This window comes from Camponotus floridanus, unplaced genomic scaffold (genome assembly GCF_003227725.1).
Source record: "Camponotus floridanus strain SB8 unplaced genomic scaffold, Cflo_v7.5 scaffold123, whole genome shotgun sequence".
NCBI classification, from domain to species: domain Eukaryota; kingdom Metazoa; phylum Arthropoda; class Insecta; order Hymenoptera; family Formicidae; genus Camponotus; species Camponotus floridanus.
Window position 1 is genome coordinate 346,916 of NW_020229241.1, and position 20,088 is coordinate 367,003.

The 20,088-nt window shown below is 30.5% G+C and overlaps 1 protein-coding gene across 4 annotated transcripts in view; it reads left to right on the forward strand.

The window, feature by feature from the left end:
• The first annotated feature begins 926 nt into the window (after window positions 1–926).
• LOC105256905 (cytochrome P450 4C1-like) overlaps window positions 927–20,088 on the forward strand; it is a 54,114-nt gene continuing 34,952 nt past the window's right edge. The window contains exons 1-3 of one of the 4 annotated variants that reach the window (XM_025415559.1): window positions 11,754–12,322; window positions 12,693–12,989; window positions 13,189–13,405. In XM_025415559.1, coding sequence (XP_025271344.1) covers window positions 13,252–13,405 — 154 coding nt within the window. In that variant the 5' untranslated portion in view covers window positions 11,754–12,322; window positions 12,693–12,989; window positions 13,189–13,251. Of the gene's footprint in view, window positions 1,086–11,423; window positions 11,485–11,753; window positions 12,323–12,542; window positions 12,990–13,188; window positions 13,406–20,088 lie in introns of those variants that run through there. The other 3 variants (XM_025415557.1, XM_025415560.1, XM_025415558.1) reach the window with 3 other exon arrangements.

Genomic DNA, 20,088 nt, shown 5'->3' on the forward strand with positions numbered 1-20,088 from the left:
TTATCCGAGCGGCATAACGCCGTCTCTCTCACATTCGTGTCGAGTCGCGCACAGTGCTATTTCGCTCGCTCTGTCTTACGGGCGGCATAACGCCGTCTCTCTCGCGCTCGTGGCGAGTTGCGTGCAGTGCGGCCTCGCTCGAACTGTCATACGGACGGTATAACGCCGTCTCGCTCTCTCTCCCGCGAGTCGCGTATAGTGCGGTCTCGCTCTAACGCGCAGACGGTCTGCATAGCGCCGTCTCGCTTCAATTCGTGCGTATGTTTGTTAAGGGCGCGATCGCGCTCGATCTCGCCAGCAGCTGATCGATAGCTGTCTCGCTCACTCTCACGCGATCCGTGTAGTGGTGCGCTCTCACCCTACATCGCGTCTTGAGACCGGCAAACGGGTACAATATTGTGACTTTAACAATAAACGGACAGTAATTCGCTCACCGGTCTTACTGTAACACATTAAATCGCAATTGCATATAATTTCATTTCTATCAAGTATTTCTTCCGCGATCACGCACTGAGAGAGCTTGCGATACCCCCGCGGGTATGTGCCGGCAAAGTTCAATCGTGCTTACCCGGTTTTACAAAATTCGCGAATCGAAAGCGCGATCCCGAACACCTTGTTTATATCGAAAATCACTAAAGTCCAGTGATGACGATGCTACAATTTAGTCCGAGTTCTCAATTCGAGAAATGTTTAACCAATCAACTTGCAGTTTTTATGGAAAAGCAACAAATTTAATAACTACGCGTTTCTCGGATCGAGATTTTGGATCGAGCTCTAATATCGTGGATACTGGGCTGTATGATAATTACGCATGAAGTAATTATCATTATTAAATGAAGTTACCGTAGATAATATATTATTAATTTCATTTATTATTTGTAATAAAAAATACTGAATAAATTACAGAATAAACGTAAATGACACAAATAAAGTGTGTCACAGTACGCGAACTTAACAAAAAGTTGTGAGACAAACTGTCAAAATTTGCGTGATAATTTGACAGCTGCAAACGACACGAAGCACGTCACAATGCACGAGATAGCGAAACAATCAATCAGTATCACGGAAAAGCGGCAACTAAATCGGTAACACGCCTTTTTGATATAAGGACTAGAACATTACAAAGCGTGCCCTACGCGCGCGCCATTTATTTTATGTATATGTATATACACAATAAGGTTGGACAAAATACATTACGAATTTTTATTTCCAAAAATATTATTTCTAGAGAAAAATATTTCAAATAAAAGTTGTATGATTTAGATTTATTGTGATCTAGAATTGTCTCTTATTGTTAGTGGCATATTTGAAAGTCATTTAGAGCAATTTAAATTATCATTTTTATTGATTACTTCAATGTAAATCATTTTTTTATCATTAGATATAAAAAACACAAAAAGTTAAATGTATATTTCTTTATATACATAATTTTTGACGTATCTGTTATTTCGTTGATTACCAAGATAAACTTTTAATGATTGCCAAGAACGAACTCGCGAAAAAGCAACATAAAGTTGTTCATTAAAAACATCTTTACGAAGATTTAAACCAATTCTATCAAATGTTTGCCCTTGTGATTTGTTAATTGTCATAGCAAAAGCTAATTTTATTGGAAATTGTCTTCTGGAAAAAGTAAAAGGATATTCATTTTCACAATATAATGTTATTCGATTTAAGAAAATAATGTCTCCTGTTTTATCACCTGTTAAAATTTTGCACTTTAATAAATGATCTGCAAGTTCTAACCATTAATCTAGTACCATTACAAAGACTTTCATTAATACTAAGATTTCGAATCAACATAATGATATAATTCGATCTTAAACATAATTCATGCGGAGGAAGAGATGGAGATAAACTATTTAAATATTCTGGTAACAAAGCTTCACCAATATCATCATTGTCATTATTTACAGCGCTGTCTACACTTGTATAAATTCGTTTATTAGTTTTATCTAATAATTCAACAACTTTCTTATTGATTTCATTTACATCAACATTTCTTGCAGAAAGTATTGCACATTTAGTTACTTTAGCAAACTTTTTTCGTATTAACTCACCATATATGTCTTCCACAATATCAGCATTAATAGGCGCCACACAACATTCAGGAATCTGTATTATTATATATCTGTATTATCATTAAAGTCGTTTAATATACTGTCTCCCATATCTAGTAAAAACTTTGTAAATTCAATTTCTTCTGCTAGAACTCGCATATTTTGTGTTAAAAAAAATTTTACGAAATGTCTCCAAATAGAATTAAATTTAAGATTTACAATTTCACTTCGAATAGCATGTACTTTAATAGGCAAAAGTTGTCTAAAATCACCACCTAATAAAACAATTTTTCCGCCAAAAGCAAAATCATTATTCATAATATCTGTTGGGAAGGGGCGTGAATCGAATAGAGTGCCACGTTTTTGGAAAGGAGATATAATGCTTTATTTCTATTTACGTCCTGGGAATGTGCCTTAGCTTTTACAGACTCGTTGATTAATAGAATGATACAGTGAGAACAAAGATAGTTTTCGAATTAAAGAAACGTTATTGTGTAAGATAAGTGAACGGTACGTTGCAGGCAAAAACAGTAACGGAGAGCGCCGTCCTTTACGACGGCGTACGGAAGAAACGTGGTCATAGAGCGCCTCCTACAATAAAGTACGTGCAGGGGTGCACAAGTAGTGGTTGGCCAAAAAGGTGGGGAGTTCAAATTGAATGCCCAACAATATCACGCAAAGTTTTATCCATAATCTCTAAAGCATATCGTGGCTATTGGTGCTTCATCCCAAATATAAATATCAGTTTTTTTAAATATTGAGCTTCTTTTATTTGTATTTTAATGGTAGATGAATCAGCAAATAATGCCGGTAATCGAAATATCTTATGAACTGTTTTTCCAGTAGGTAATAATGTCGCTGCAATACCCGTAAAAGCCATTGTGCACACACGTTTATTTCTAATTCTAGCTAAATGATAAATAGTTATGTATATAAATGTTTTACATGATCCACCCGGACCATCAATATAAAAACAATTATTATGATTATTATTATTGTCCAATGTTGATATTGCTTGGTGCCTATTTCCATAGCTTCTTCAATGGTCATGTAATCCTCTTCTCCACTATTTTCTATTAATTGTTCCATTTGTGGGAAATCAGTAAAACTTTTACCTTTAGCACAAAGCATACTATTAATTTGCGCATAAGTTTTATTTTGTCCTTGACATACCACAATGTCGAACGTAATTCTCATACATTGCTTCTTTAAAAGTTTCCCACAACTCTTTAGGATGTAATGGTTGACAATGTAATAATATTCGTACAAATAATCTACGAAGTTGTCGAGGCATTATCCACCCAACAGCTTCATTCATAGCTCGTTTCCATTCATCATCATCTTCGATTAAGCCTAACGCCAAACAAGCCGCTGAAAATGATTGACAAAATTCTCCATTTACAATTCTCAAATCATTAAAACTTATAGCACCTTTTACTGTGAGTAATAATAATCGTAAATGATATAATTCTGTTTGTGCTGGACTAACGGAATACATTCGTCTTACACAATTATAATGACTTTTATGTTTAATCCAATGCGATACATTTCTACGATTAATTTTTTCTTTTTTAAATGTATAATACTGTGGAATTTCTATATATAAATATTGTCTTGCTTCTTCATCTCGTAAGTTTAATGAAAAATAATCTATTAACATAGTAGCTTGATTTAAAGCAGATGTCATTACGTTATCAATATCTTCATTTTCGATTATAATATTTTGTTCATAAGATGAACGGGCAAACGAATTATAGCATGACTTTTATCTTATAACTTTTTACCAAGAATATGCCAACTGGCTTCTACAAATCCAACGTATCGAGTTTCAATATAATTATGTATTTCATCATGATCAATAACCACATTTTCTGTTATTGGTTCAATAGTAATAGTAGCAACATCGTGTCCTTTATAAATATATTTATATTTATAAGGTATTTAACTGATTTGATACTTGAAACTACTTCAACGTTAATGTGAGAATTAAATATAATCGATAAAATAGGGCAATATGGAACAACATAACGATTATTAACTACATATCCACCAGGACATTCAAAATGTCTACCATTATTTCGTTGACGATAGTAAGGATAAGCATTTTTATCCATTCTAGTTTCTTCGAGAAAAGGTTTTGGATAATGTTTTGAATAATGTCCATCTATTAAACATCAATCGCCACAAGGCCCGTGAATCATATGTCTCATGATTATATCATGCAAATTACGACTCTCACTTGGATCAGGAATTTCTGCAGATATATACTTATCGGTTTCTGGAGTTGTTAATTTAAAGTTGCGTTTTAAAGTGATCAACATATGAATATGTGGTAAATCACGTTTCTAAAATTCAATATACATATGCAGCAACTTCACCAAAAAATTTTTGTTTAGTAATCAAATCTATTAAATAGTCTTTTTTAATATTGAAAACTCGAGCACAAATATCAGGTCTATCGGAAGCTTGTTGACCAGGCAAAAGATTTTCTTCGATTTCACGCCATTTTGGATTACAGGTCATTGTAATAAAAAGATCTGGTTTACCAAATTTAGCAACAATTGCCATTACATTTTGATAATTTTGTAACATATTACGCGGTGATCCGATAAAAGTAGAAGGAAGTATAACCATTTTTCCAACACGTCCATTTGAGTTATTTACTATATTTTGTATATAATCTATTAAACCTTGATATGTTTCAGAGCGTAATTCTTTCTGATGGGTCTTACAATAATCTATTCTATCTTTTTCAATTTTTACATAATTACTCGTATCAACAAGCCATTGTTGGAATAAGAGTCGTCCTAATAAGAAAACATTGAAGTTATCACGAATAGCCATTCGATATTTAATGTATTGTTCTCTAGTTATTCGTTTATCATTATTTAATTTTTTTAAATGACGATCCTTGTGTGCCATATGGATAAAACAATGGATATATCCATGGCTCTACATTTGGATCCATAGTAATTTTTTGTAGAGTTTTTGTATTCTTATTATGTATTATAACATATGGTTCTGGAATTTCTCCATCAGCAGTTGTAGAAAATACGGCAGCAACTTCATTAATTCTTTGAAAATTATATCTACGTCGATCAATTCCTGATTTTAAGGTAAATAGTAATTGTAATTCCGGTAATAATTCATTAGATACTAATTGTTGTTTTTCTAATTCTTCACCCATCATTATATATGATTTAGCAAAAATATTATATTCTCGCATTATATGTTCAAAATTTTGAACGATTTCGAAATCTAGATTCAAATTTTCATTAAGACGATGATCTATCGCTTCGTTTGAATCTACAATAAAAAGTTGGCCATAAGTTGGATTTTCATTTTGTGCAGCATACAATGTTGTATTAATTTGATAATAAATCTGTCCTTGTATTTTAAAACAATATGGACCAGGTCTTCCTTGAAAATTATTTAAATTAGCATTAAATGATGCAAATGAAAATGAACTATTATACTCAGTAAGCAAGAAACATTTGATCAACATTCTAAAATGTTGATTTTATATAAATTTTCTAAATATTTCTAGATATAATGTTTTATAAATATTTTAAAAATATTTTAATAAATGTATTAATAACATTTAAAACAATATTTTAATTTATGTTTTATAAATATTTTAAAAATATTATTTAATAACATCCTTCTCAAAATATTAATAAAATATTTTAGAAACATTAGTCAAAATGTTTCTTAAATGTTATTAATACGTTTATTAAAATATTTTAAAAATATTTTTAAAATATTCTAATAAACATATTAATAACATTTAAAAAATATTTTAATTTATGTTTTATAAATATTTTAAAAATGTTATTTAATAACATTCCTCTTAAAATATTAATAAAATATTTTAGAAACATTAGTCAAAATGTTTTTTATATGTTATTAGTATGTTTATATATTATAAATAAAAATATAACATCCAGTTACAAGTTCGTTCGCGTTGTTATTAAGCGTTGTATTATTTATTTCATACATATCTTTAGACTATTTTTTTTTCATAATATATCTTAATTTCTTTCTCGTAACGGGACGACACTTATATGTTATTGAGAAGCAACATTCGGTGAGATATGCGTATACACTCTATTGCGTATGCGTGATTTATTGTTTTGTCTTTGACTTTGGAACACTCGTGCCGGCTGCCAGCGTGCCACGTGCTCCTACACGATCTCGCATAATAAATAAGTTACAGTGTTTTTGCGAGTTATAGTGCTGCACGAAAGAAGAGGAAAGTGTTTCTTCCAGTGTGTTATAATATCTTGTGAATTATTTTTAGAAATATTCGTCTAAATATTCGTTCTCAGATTTTTCAGTGAAAGTTCTAAAAGTCTTAAATTAATGTTAGAATTAATATATTATTAAATATTAATATATTATATATATTATTGTTATTATTGAATTAATATATATATTATTGAATTAATATATTATATATATTATTGTGATATTAATATTAAGTTATGTAAATGTTGATACTAATGTTATTTTATTATTGATTTAATTTTACAAACACATTATCAGAATGTTAAAACAACATTAATACAGTATTACTTGTAACGGACATAGAAAATGTTATTTCAACATTACCGAAACCTCTAAATCGGTGTCAAACTTTGTTCATAATGATGTTGCATACATTGTTATAAAACTCCATACTTGACAACATTACTATGTTAGTGAATATCATTTAAATAACGTTGTAGTAATAATTTTTTGCTTACTGGGTAACTACGAATATGTTTAAAAAAATTAATGGATTTCTTATTACCTCCGTCAAATAAAGAACAAAGATATACAGGTATCTCAGGTAATGGTTCAATATATACTGCGCCATGATTACAACATCATTAAACGAATTTCCTTTATTGGAAATTCTTCCAGCTACAAAATGCCTTGCATTGCAATGAACACAAAAAACGTCAATAGGACCAATATAATATTTAACTACATCATTAATTAATGATTCACTACAAATATTTAAACTTGCTTGTCCTTTCTTTTGTGATATATAACGAGAATGATATTCTGCAGGATTTTGATATAATGGTGTAACATGTTTTATTATAGGATTATCACGCGATGAACTTGCAATACAAATAATATGATTTCCTTGATTATGTATTTTTGATAAACTATTAATCTTTGCTTTTGCATATTGTCGACGTTGATGTTGACTTTCTGTTTTTCTTTCACGACGAAGTCGTAATAATTCTTCTTTTTCTTCTAAATTACGTTCCATTTTACGTTTCGGTATCTTATTAAAGTATAAGTATATATTGATGATATTATTTAACGTTTAAAGAAAGCTCGCGTGCGTTAGATGAAATTATAACATATAATTGCAATAATATTAAGAATGAAGAAATATAAATAGAAATAATATTTTAAAGTTAAAAAATCAAATAATCTTTATATATTAAAATAATAATTTTTTAAAATAATAATCTTTATATTAAAATAATAATTTCATCGTCATCGTCATCGTCATCGTCATCGTCATCGTCATCGTCATGGTCATCGTCATCGTCCATCGTCATCGTCATCGTCCATCGTCATCGTCCATTGTCATCGTCATCGTCATCGTCGTCGTCATCGTCATCCTCATCGTCATCCTCATCCTCATCGTCATCCTCATCGTCATCCTCATCGTCATCCTCATCGTCATCCTCATCGTCATCGTCATCCTCATCGTCATCGTCATCGTCATCGTCATCGTCATCGTCATCGTCATCGTCATCGTCATCGTCCATCGTCATCGTCCATCGTCATCGTCATCGTGCATCGTCATCGTCATCGTCCATCGTCATCGTCATCGTCCATCGTCATCGTCATTGTCCATTGTCATCGTCATCGTCATCGTCGTCGTCATCGTCATCCTCATCGTCATCCTCATCCTCATCGTCATCCTCATCGTCATCCTCATCGTCATCCTCATCGTCATCCTTATCATCATCATCATCATCGTCATCATCGTCGTCGTCATTATGTCATAAACTCTCTTAGCTAATATCATTACGTAACAATATACAAATTATAATAAATATCCTTATCCTTAATTATTTTATAATAATTTGAATGAGCGTTTACGCAATGATTAACTTCGAGCTAAAGAAGTTTTTTAATTTAAAAGTTATATATATTGTTTTAATAAATTTATTTTATTTATTTATGTAATAATACTTTTATAAAGTTAACATTTATTATTAAGAGATAAGAAAATTATATAATTTTATTAGAATGGCAAAAATTGAATGAATAATAACACCAAATGAATAATAATAATAAGAAAAATAAAAAATAAATGAAAAATTATATGAATGAAAATTTAAATGAACTATACCTACACGTAAATTAATAGTTTTGAAATTCCAACTAATGAAGATCAACTTTTCTTTCGACTTCTACTTTACAATTGTCAGCACAAGGATTATAATAGTTGATCTTTAAATCTGCAACAAATCCCAGTATATTAGCATATTTACAATATTTAACACATAATAAATGCATTAAATAGTCATATTCTATATTCGTTACAACGCTACTAACCTAACACATGCTGTGATTTTTTCTGCGTAAACATTGATTCATTATTTTGTTTCATCTGATAATAAGCTTCATATAATAAGGCAAACTTTTCTATAATTCACAAGTGTCTTTCGACTTATTTGATGACAAATATAACTGAAATTCTACGTCGCCTTTATTCCTACAATAGACAATGAAAAATTATAAATTATTAAAATAATCCATACAAATTATGTTCAATAAAATATGGATAATATTCTATATTTATTTTCGACAATTCTGGATGTTGATTGTATGTGTACATATAAGAAATGCAAAAGTTGGATATAATGATAACTTGACATCAACTACAGATCTGACAATGAGTCTATAAAGGTTGTTGACACATATCCCTTTGACCTATGAATTAAAATAATTATTAAACTTATAAAACTAATAATAATTTATAAAAGATTTATAAAATAATTATTACAAACATATATTTTATAAATAATACACTTATACACTTTATAACTTATACACTTAATGAATAGAAGAAGATATTTATAACATATTTTGAATATATTTAGATTAATATACAAACACAACTTGGTTATCAAATTAAAAATACTTATAATATAAGGAAAAAATGATCAAGGATTGAAATTTTGAAAAACAACAATTTTCTAAGTTCGAATAAACTTTAATAAAAATGTAAGATATTTTAAGATCAGAAGGAATTTCTTTTGTTGTTTTATCAAAAATATGTTAATAAAAAATTTTATAGTAAATATAATTTAAATTGATAATATTAAAACATATTACACACATACCTGTTTTATTTAGTCTTTAAATTAATTGATAACTAAATAATTCTTCTCTTAGCAGCTTTTTTTAAACAATCTCTGATCTGTCACCAGTTTATTATTTTATTCCACCCGTGTCTGATATCCAAATTTTCTTAATTCAACTTTCCAAACAGTTATACTGCATTGAAAATTTGAAAATGCTGAAAAAAGTGAATGTTTGAATACACATTGTTGAAAACACATAGTTGTTTCTAAGAAAATATGTAATTGGCAATTAACAATTCCATATTTTTTCTTAAAAACAACTGTATGTTTTCTTTACACCAATTGATTCCTCTCATTATTATATACATAAAAGTATTAAGGTAAGATAATCGAAAAATGAATATTTTACAAGATATTTTATGGTTTATGTAAAATTAAGAAATGACTTCAAGCCTCATAACTCGAAAAGTACTTAATGGAAAAATAATTTATTATAGTGTTTTGGAAAGCTCTCGAGATAAGCTTACGCAATGAAAAATAGGGGGTTCCATTTAAAAATATGCACTTCCAGTTTAAATCGCTTATTTCCGGCCGGAACCAGAAATTGAAAATATCACTATTGGATAGAGCGCATCCGATTTATAATGAAAATGTTTTTACTTTTTTGAAATAATCAAATCTCGAGTTTTAAATGAGTGGTACGGATGGTCTGAAACACCCTGTATACACACACATATACAGGGTGGGCCATTTTAAGTGATCCACTCAAATATTTCGGAAAATAATGAAAAATAAAAAAAATGTTTCAGATAAAAGTTGTATAGCTTGAAGAGGGCCATCAGATAGTGGCAATGATTTGACCTTGGAGAGTCATTTGAAGATGACGTAAAGGTAACCTTCAATTTCTTAAATGGAACTCCCTATTTTTTATTATATATTCGTGTAGCTTATCTCGAGAGCTTTCCAAAACACTATAATAAAGTATTTCTTCATTGAGTACTTTTCGAGTTATGAGGCTTGAAATCATTTCTTAATTTTGTATAAACCGTAAAATATCTTGTAAAATATTCATTTTTCGATTATCTTACCTTAATACTTTTATGTACAAAATAATGAGTGGAATCAATTGGTGTAAAAAACACATAGTTGTTTTAAAAAAAAATATGTAATTGTTAATTGCAAATTACATAATTTTTTCTTAAAAACAACTATGTTTTTTCTTTACATCAATTGATTTCTCTCATTATTTTGTACATAAAATTATTAAGGTAATCGAAAAATGAATATTTCACAAGATATTTTACGTTTTATGTAAAATTAAGAAATGATTTCAAGTCTCATAACTCGAAAAGTACTCAATGAAGAAATACTTTATTATAGTGTTTTGGAAAGCTCTCGAGGTCAGCTATAAGAATATACAATCAAAAATAGGGGTTTCCATTTAAAAACTTTTAATTAAATTTTCCGTGTCCTTAACAACACTATCCAAGGTCACACTAACCATGCTATGTAATGCGCCCCTTAAAGTCCTACAACTTTTGTTCGGAACATTTTTCAAATAAATGCGTATTTTTCGAAATACCAGCCTGATACGGTCGCTCTGATACACCCTGTATATATATATATATATATATATATATATATATATATACATATGTATTCTTTTATCAAAGCAAAACAGAGAGTCTGCATAGCACGCTTCAACCGACTGATATCGATAACCGATGGACAAAAAAGTCTGATGCAACATGCAGAATTTATGAAATAATTCTAATTGGGAGTATTCACACTAATCTAATTCTCCTACTATGCCGAGATAGGAGAAATAACATGTTGTTCCACTGTTATTATTCATCGAGCAGTTAGTAGTTATGTGCGAATCTCACTGTTAAGACGTTGTGTACTATTATCATCATTTTTATCCGCAGTTTTGTGTCCAGATATCTCTGAAAGTTAAATATAGAAATATAGAACAATATTATATCATATCCTATTAATTATATAAAAGGAATTTATTGTGGACAATCATACATAAAATTTCTGATCTATTGAAAAAAATAGACGAGAGTTTAAAGTTAGAAGAAAATTTTGGAAAAAATTATGTGAGTAAAAATCAATTAAAAATTTTTTATTCTTTGACGATCACTATCTTATGTATTTCAAACAAACTCGATGAATAAAGTGATTAAAAGTTTATTAGGAAGTTAAAAACGTTGTTATATAATCTGTCTAATATTATATAAGATTTCCTTATTAAATAAAAATTTTAAATTTAATTATATATTTTTTTTAATCTAGATGTAATAAAATAAAAAATACTCTATAGTTTATCTCTATTGATTTAGATTTTTTAGATTATAACGTGTTCAAAATTTCAAAAGAAATCACCTTTATGTTTGTTCTGAGTATCTCATTTCTTTCGAAGTAAACTGACTGAAAATAATAATTGTATTTATTTAATTAAAATAGGAAAGAAATACCATTTGCAGACTTTTAAGTCTATTTACACATATTCATGACGTGTTAGTGGCGTATCAATATCGTATCAGTAGCATCCGTAATATCAATGATGATTATTCACATATATCCGTATAGTTTGAATTTAAACTTATTAATTTTCAAGATGTCAGTTTATAGACGATAAATTAGCAATGATTAGGTAATATACAGTTTAAGAGTAAAATATGTTTCAAAATATTTATAATACTGTAATATGTTGTATTTATTCTGATAAGTAATATGTCTCTGAAATAAAAAATATTAATGTAATACAGGATATTTGCCATCTTCTTTCATATCTGTTCCAATCTTCCTTCAAATCGAGTTTGAAAGAAGTGTCCATATTTAGGATGTGATAAATCGTATAGCACCGGATATTGACGCACTAATTCAATGAATTGTTCGTCATTCATTTTTACAAGCCTAAAAATGTCTATATAGGTATATATATAGACATATACAATATACAATATACAATATACAATATACAATATACAATATATAATAGACAATAAGTCTATATATGAATATAGGTATAAGCTTATAAAGATTTTTCCATGTGAAGCAAATCATTTTTTTAAAGTCAAGTTATAGATTTGGATGCAAATAAAATATTATATTAAGCATAATTTTGCTGTAAAATTTTATCGTAAAATTACACAATACAATATTTTATTTTCATCAAAATCCACGATTTGATCCAAGTGATCTGTTTGGCACCAAATACTCTATAAATAAATTTATTGACAGTCGTAATGTATCCGTGAAAAAGCAAAAATATCATTATTATTTACATAATATCGCTATGCAGATACTGAAACTGAACGATCCAAATACAATACTGCGTCGGACATGTGTAAACACGTCCATCTAAAAACAAAAGGACGATATTTATCATCACTGATACTAACAGAAAATCACGAAACTGAATAGATACGGCACTGACACGTCACAGATATGTGTAAATAGACCTTATCATAAAAATAATTTACCGCTGCGAAATGATTAAATCGCAATGACTTATATCGAGAGAGAGATTGAATCTTCTGAATTAAAGTGTGAATTTTGACTATATTGTCACTTTTCTAGTAATTTTTTGAATGTAAATGTAAGTGTATTAAATGTAAATGTATTAATTATATTAAATGTAAATAATATATTAACTATAAAAAATATATAATTAGTACATTTCATTTTATTTATGATTATCTTAATCTTATCTTGATGTATATATTTAAGATATCAAAGTAATTATTATTTTGATAAAGCGAATATATTATCTATGTCATGATATGTTTGATTCAAAGATCAGAGGAAATTCAAGAAATTCAAGAAGATTGAACTTTATTAGACGACACATCGAATCAAAGATGATTATTATTATATTTTTATTATCCATTCTTAGTTTATTAGTATATAATTATTATGTGCATCATGGAAGAAATGGGCAACTTATTAATCTTATCCCCGGACCACTAGGCTATCCGATTTCTGGTAATTCATTGGAATTCCTTGTTTCGGCAGGCAAGTAAAAGTTTTTAATATTTCAGTTAAGTAAAAATTTCAAGTATTCACCTTAATCAGCGTATCATTTATAAAGAAGCGAAAATTAAATATATTCTGAAATACATACATATACTTATCAATATTATTGAGTATTGAATACACAGACCTGCGAAGATCAATGTGAAGGTCAATTACAAAAAGCAGAGTAAAAATCTGATAGGTTTTATGATGCTGAAAAAGAATCTGGCAGCAGAATTTCCCCAGCACGTCAAGTTTTCTAGTAATTTATAATTAAATAGTTCAAAAACGACAATTTCGGCAAATTTTATGAATTTATTAGAAAAACCTAATTTTTTGAAATATTTCTGCCAATGACATTATATCAAGAGATACGGTAGTGTTTCGCATCAAGTTCATGCGAAACATTCCGTGTATCTATACGTGAGTCGGACAGTTGAAAATAACTCAGATTACCGGATTTCAATAACGGCTTAACGGATCGAATTCTTACTAGGATTAATCGATAGAGCGAGTTCGAATTATATAAAGAAAGTATCTTTATTTTTGTGCTATATGATCTATAAATGGAGATATTATATGATGCAATATCGAAATTTTCATTTATGAAACATCTTTATCACCGTCATCAACACATATATACACAACACATAGAAAGAGAAAACATACAGTTCCTACTCTCGACAGAAGATTACGCTAGTGATGCTTTGCGATATTAATGACATGTATCATTAACCGCATTTTGAGTAGTAATAAATAATAAAGTGCAAGTTAAATAATAAATGTCTAAAAATTAAAAAGAAAATGACATAGCCAATGCGCGATAGAATTTTTTTTATCGGTTCAATTGTATACAATTGTTTAAATATATGTAACTATATCAAATCGGCAAATTGTATACAATTGTATAAATATATGTAACTATAATAAATCGGCAAATTGTATATGTATATCATACAATAATTATACAATAATAGATAGAATCATATAATAATAGATTCCTATTGTACAGTTCCACAGATATAGTTCCATAGATTTGATTTTACATAGATTTGCAACTTTCCACGTGAAGCGAGATCCACCTCTCACCACCTCTGAGTCAGTGCGAAACAAGGTTTATTATTGTATAGTTCTACATAGGTTTGCAATTTTCCACACAAAACTTTTCACTCCATATCACCTCTAAATAATTTATTAAATATTTCTTATTAAAAATGAAGAATAAATAATTAAATAACCGCGTATATGTCAAAAAAACTTTCCATTAAGTATACAAGATGTTTAAAGATTACGTGAAATTTTTAGGGAAGAAAAGTTTATAGATAATTATATACAATTAGTAAATTTAACAAGATAAATTTAAGTATAATTATATATAATTACATATATTAAAATCTATGTATACTATCATTTATATAATATTTTATATTATTATATCAAGATGTTTATAACTCCGTATCGAATTATGCAAAATTATATTAGAATTTTTGAGTATTATACTCAAGAATTCTAATATAATTTTGCTCGAGTATTATACTCGAATTTTATGTAATTCGATATAAAGTTGCAAATATTTTAATAAAATTACATATAAATAATAATATAAATATATCTTATTATTTATTATATATAATTTAATATAATTATATAAATCTATATATATTGTACCGATTTGATATAGTTACATATATTTATACAATTATATACAATTGAGCCGATAAAAAAATTATAATTTAATTGTATTTATAAATATATAATTGTATGTAATCATATATACATATATATGATTTTATATGATCACTAATTTGTTCGTTTATCGCTACGTGACGCTTCTTTCTCGTATTTAAGTTTAATTACAAGAATTATATACAGTTTAACGTCATCTACAAAATAACAAAAAAACTAAATAATTTAATTAGACGCGGTAAAGATAGCTTACACAATAATGACAAGACAAGTGCTGTATACAAATTAAACTGTAAGGATTGTAATTTATCATACATTGGGCAAACAAAAAGACATCTACGTACGCGAGTAAAAGAACATTGCAATAATATAAAGTTACATGAAACTAATCACTCGGTCATTAGCAAACACAGATTGGAATCCGGACATGATTTTGACTGGTCGAAACCCAATATTCTGCATAATGAAAAATATGTTCGAAAGAGAGAAATTGCTGAGATGTTCTTTATCAAGAAATTTAATAATTTAATCAACCTACAGAAAGACACTGATAGTTTAAACAACATTTACGACAAAATAATAAAGGTCACTTAATTTCGTTTTCTTCTAGTTGTGTTTAGTTTCTTGACGAAGTCTCACACGGACGCATCAATTTCTCTCACATTCAAATCTAGTTAAATAACGTTTTTTGTTAATGTGACTTGTGCAGTTTACAAGATTATCGTCTATGTCTGTCTCCTGATTATTATTACATCGGTATAAAAATTGTTCACACTTTAATTCGTTGAACGTACTATGTATTCAAACCGTTAATTAATTAATTAATTTATAAATCTTTTCCAGTATATAATTGATAAGGACCACAACCATATGGCCGAAACATCGTATTAATAAACAAATTTTCTGGCTACTTTGGTCGACTACACTTTTTTCAACGAGCCTTTAATTATATACAACTTGCAAAGGGTGATAAATATGAATACAAATATTTATATTTGAAGCAAAATTGCTTCAAATTTAATTTCTGATAATTCTGACGTTCCAGTGGAGGAATTTCAGATTTCAGATATTTCAGTTTCAGATTTCAGAAATTGATTTTATAGGTTAGGCAAATAAATGTCGGATGTATAAATAAAAATGATCAGTTCATCTTATACTTAAGCTGTAAAATTCAATATTTATATATATATATATATATATATATATATATATATAAATACAATTTTTAGTTTTACTAGAACAATACAGGTGCGCGCTATTTATTTCTTACAATTGATACTGCATATATATATATATATATATATATATATATATATATATATATATATACAGGGTGGACCATTTTAAGCGATCCACTCAAATATCTCTTAAGGAAAGCCTGCAATCAAAAAATGACGTCAGTAAAAGTTGTATGGCTTAAAGGGGGCCATCAGATAGTGGCAATGATTTGATCTTGGAGAGTCATTTGAAGATGACGTAACCTTCAATTTCTTAAATGCAACTCCCAATTTTTTATTACATATTCGTGTAGCTTATCTCGAGAGCTTTCCAAAACACTATAATAAAGTATTTCTTCATTGAGTACTTTTCTAGTTATGAGGCTTGAAATCATTTCTTAATTTTGTATAAACCGTAAAATATCTAGTAAACCATTCATTTTTCGATTATCTTACCTTCATACTTTAATGTACAAAATGATGAGAGGAATCAATTGGTGTAAAGAAAACATACAGTTGTTTTTAAGAAAAAATATGGAATTGTTAATTGCAAATTACATATTTTTTCTTAGAAACAGCTATGTGTTTTCTTTACACCAATTGATTCCTCTCATTATTTTATACATAAAAGTATGAAGGTAAGATAATCGAAAAATGAATGGTTTACTAGATATTTTATGGTTTATGTAAAATTAAGAAATTATTTCAAGCCTTATAACTCAAAAAGTACTTAATAAAAAGGTACTTAATTATAGTGTTTTGGAAAGCTCTCGAGATAAGCTACAAGAATATGCAATGAAAAATAGGGGGTTCCATTTAAGAAATTGAAGGTAATCTTTATGCGACCTTCAAATGACTATCCAAGGTCAAATCTAAGGTCACCGTCGGATTGCCCGGCAAAAATCCTACAACTTTTGTCTAGGTCATTTTCCTCTGTGATACGTATTTTTCAAATTATCCAGCCGTCCCGGAACTTTTACACACACTGTATATATACACACGCTGTATATATACACTAGGCAACAAAATTATCGCAACACTCATTTATACCAAAATTTCGCACAACTTCAAATAATCATAACTTCGTTAAAAATTATCGTAATTGAAAGTTTTTTTTCTTATTTTAAAGCTTAAAGACTCTACTTTAAGATGCATTTGGCCAATTTTGAATTTCTTCTTTCCTCCTTGCGCCGTCTCTTTAAAAGTAAAGACGTGTTTTGTTCAAACATTTGCATAGTTTGACGCACTCCACGGAGTAGGATGAATTTTTTTCGCAAATGCCACGACAACCATCGTAAAATTTGGACTTTTCTCTGCAAATTAAAAAAAAAGAGGTTTGTACGATTTTTTTTCGAGGAGTTAGGATGTATCAAAATCATGTATGCATTTTTGTCGGTTACCGCCAGCATTAGCATTATCCGATGTACACCACGGGGAGGTTGCTGATCAGATGTCGCACATCGTGTGTGTGTGTGTGTGTGTGCGTGTGCGTGCGTGCGTGCGTGCGTGCATGCGTGTGCGTGTGCGTGCGTGCGTGTGCGTGTGCGTGTGTGTGTGCGTGCGTGCGTGTGTGTGTGTGTGTGTGTGTGTGTGTGTGTGTGTTACAGCAGAGATGAGGACCGCACGGTTCGTCACTTCCGCAGTATTTTATGACTTCAAACCCTCTCTGTTGTGTGTGTGTGTGTGTGTGTGTGTGTGAATGTGTATGAATGTGTGTGTATGTTGCATAAAAAATGTGGGTACTCTCGCACTTAATATGGTGTATTTCCACCTCGTCTTCGAATGACTTCTTGTAAACGGTTGTGCATATTAATGCATGGCCTAATTGTGGTCTGAGGAATTTCGTGCCATATTTGTTGTAATGCTGCTCCCAACTCCTGCAGATTTGTTGGTTGTCTCTCAAAATCTCGTAATCTTCTTCCCATCATATCCCATACATATTCAATGGGATTCAAATCCGGGCTCATTGCTGGATGTGGTAACACCTCGATATTGATTTCTTCGAGGAAGTTAAGAGCAATCCTGGCAATGTGTGGGCGAGCGTTGTCATGCATGAGAATAAAATTGCGCCCCATTTGACGACGCATGGCTATTATGTGAGGACGCAAAATTTCCTGTACATAACGTTCTCCTGTCAATCCAGGAGGTGGTATGATAACGAGATTTGTGCGCTCATGCATCGATATTTTACCCCATACCATAACAGAACCACAACCAAACGCTCGAACAGGCTCGACGCAGTTTTCTTCAAAACGGTGTCCATTACGACGCCAAACACGGACTCCTCCATCGGAACGGAAAAGACAAAATACATTGTTCCACTGTCTCATAGTCCAATTCTGATGAGTACGTGCATATTGTAAACGAACACGTCTATGAGCCACAGATAACATTGGCACTCGAGCACGAGCTCGCGACCGCAAGTTTCTTTCGTGCAAACGCCTCCTGATTGTTTGAGCACTAATTTGTCTGTGCGGAAGAACTGTATTTGCAATTACTCGTGCAATTCTTGATGGATTTCGATTTGTCTCATTGATGATGAGACGATCTTCTCTAGCTGACGTTATTCGTCTTCGTCCTTGTCCTCTCCTTCGACGAAATCCTGTTTCTTGATAACGAGTCCAAACTCGAGAGATGGAGGATCGATGAACACCTATTCTCCTTGCAACATAACTTTGATTCAATCCTTCTTCCAAAAGAGCAATGATTTGCGCACATTGAATTTCGTTCAAACGAGGCATTGTTACGACTTTATCGTTTGCTTCTTGAGTGTAATGGGAACAAGTTTACGATTATATAGAGTTTTGTTGTTTACAATTTTTACATGATTCAGAGAAACGCTATGGAATAGCGATTTCCAGTGATTTCCATAAGGACAAGGTAAACTTGTTCCCATTACACTCAAGAAGCAAACGATAAAGTCGTAACAATGCCTCGTTTGAACGAAATTCAATGTGCGCAAATCATTGCTCTTTTGGAAGAAGGATTGAATCAAAGTTATGTTGCAAGGAGAATAGGTGTTCATCGATGCTCCATTTCTCGAGTTTGGGCTCGTTATCAAGAAACAGGCGGAATTCGTCGAAGGAGAGGACAAGGACGAAGACGAATAACGTCAGCTAGAGAAGATCGTCTCATCATCAATGAGACAAATCGAAATCCATCAAGAATTGCACGAGTAATTGCAAATACAATTCTTCCGCACAGACAAATTAGTGCTCAAACAATCAGGAGGCGTTTGCACGAAGGAAACTTGCGGTCGCGAGCTCGTGCTCGAGTGCCAATGTTATCTGTGGCTCATAGACGTGCTCGTTTACAATATGCACGCACTCATCAGAATTGGACTATGAGATAGTGGAACAATGTATTTTGTCTTTTCCGTTCCGATGGAAAAGTCCGTGTTTGGCGTCGTAATGGACACCGTTTTGAAAAAAACTGCGTCGAGCCTGTTCGAGCGTTTGGTTGTGGTTTTGTTATGGGGTGGAATATCGATGCATGAGCGCACAAATCTCGTTATCATACCACCTCCTGGATTGACAGGAGAACGTTATGTACAGGAAATTTTGCGTCCTCACATAATAGCCATGCGTCGTCAAATGGGGCGCAATTTTATTCTCATGCATGACAACGCTCGCCCACACATTGCCAGGATTGCTCTTAACTTCCTCGAAGAAAACAACATCGAAGTGTTACCACATCCAGCAATGAGCCCGGATTTGAATCCCATTGAACATGTATGGGATATGATGGGAAGAAGATTACGAGATTTTGAGAGACAACAAA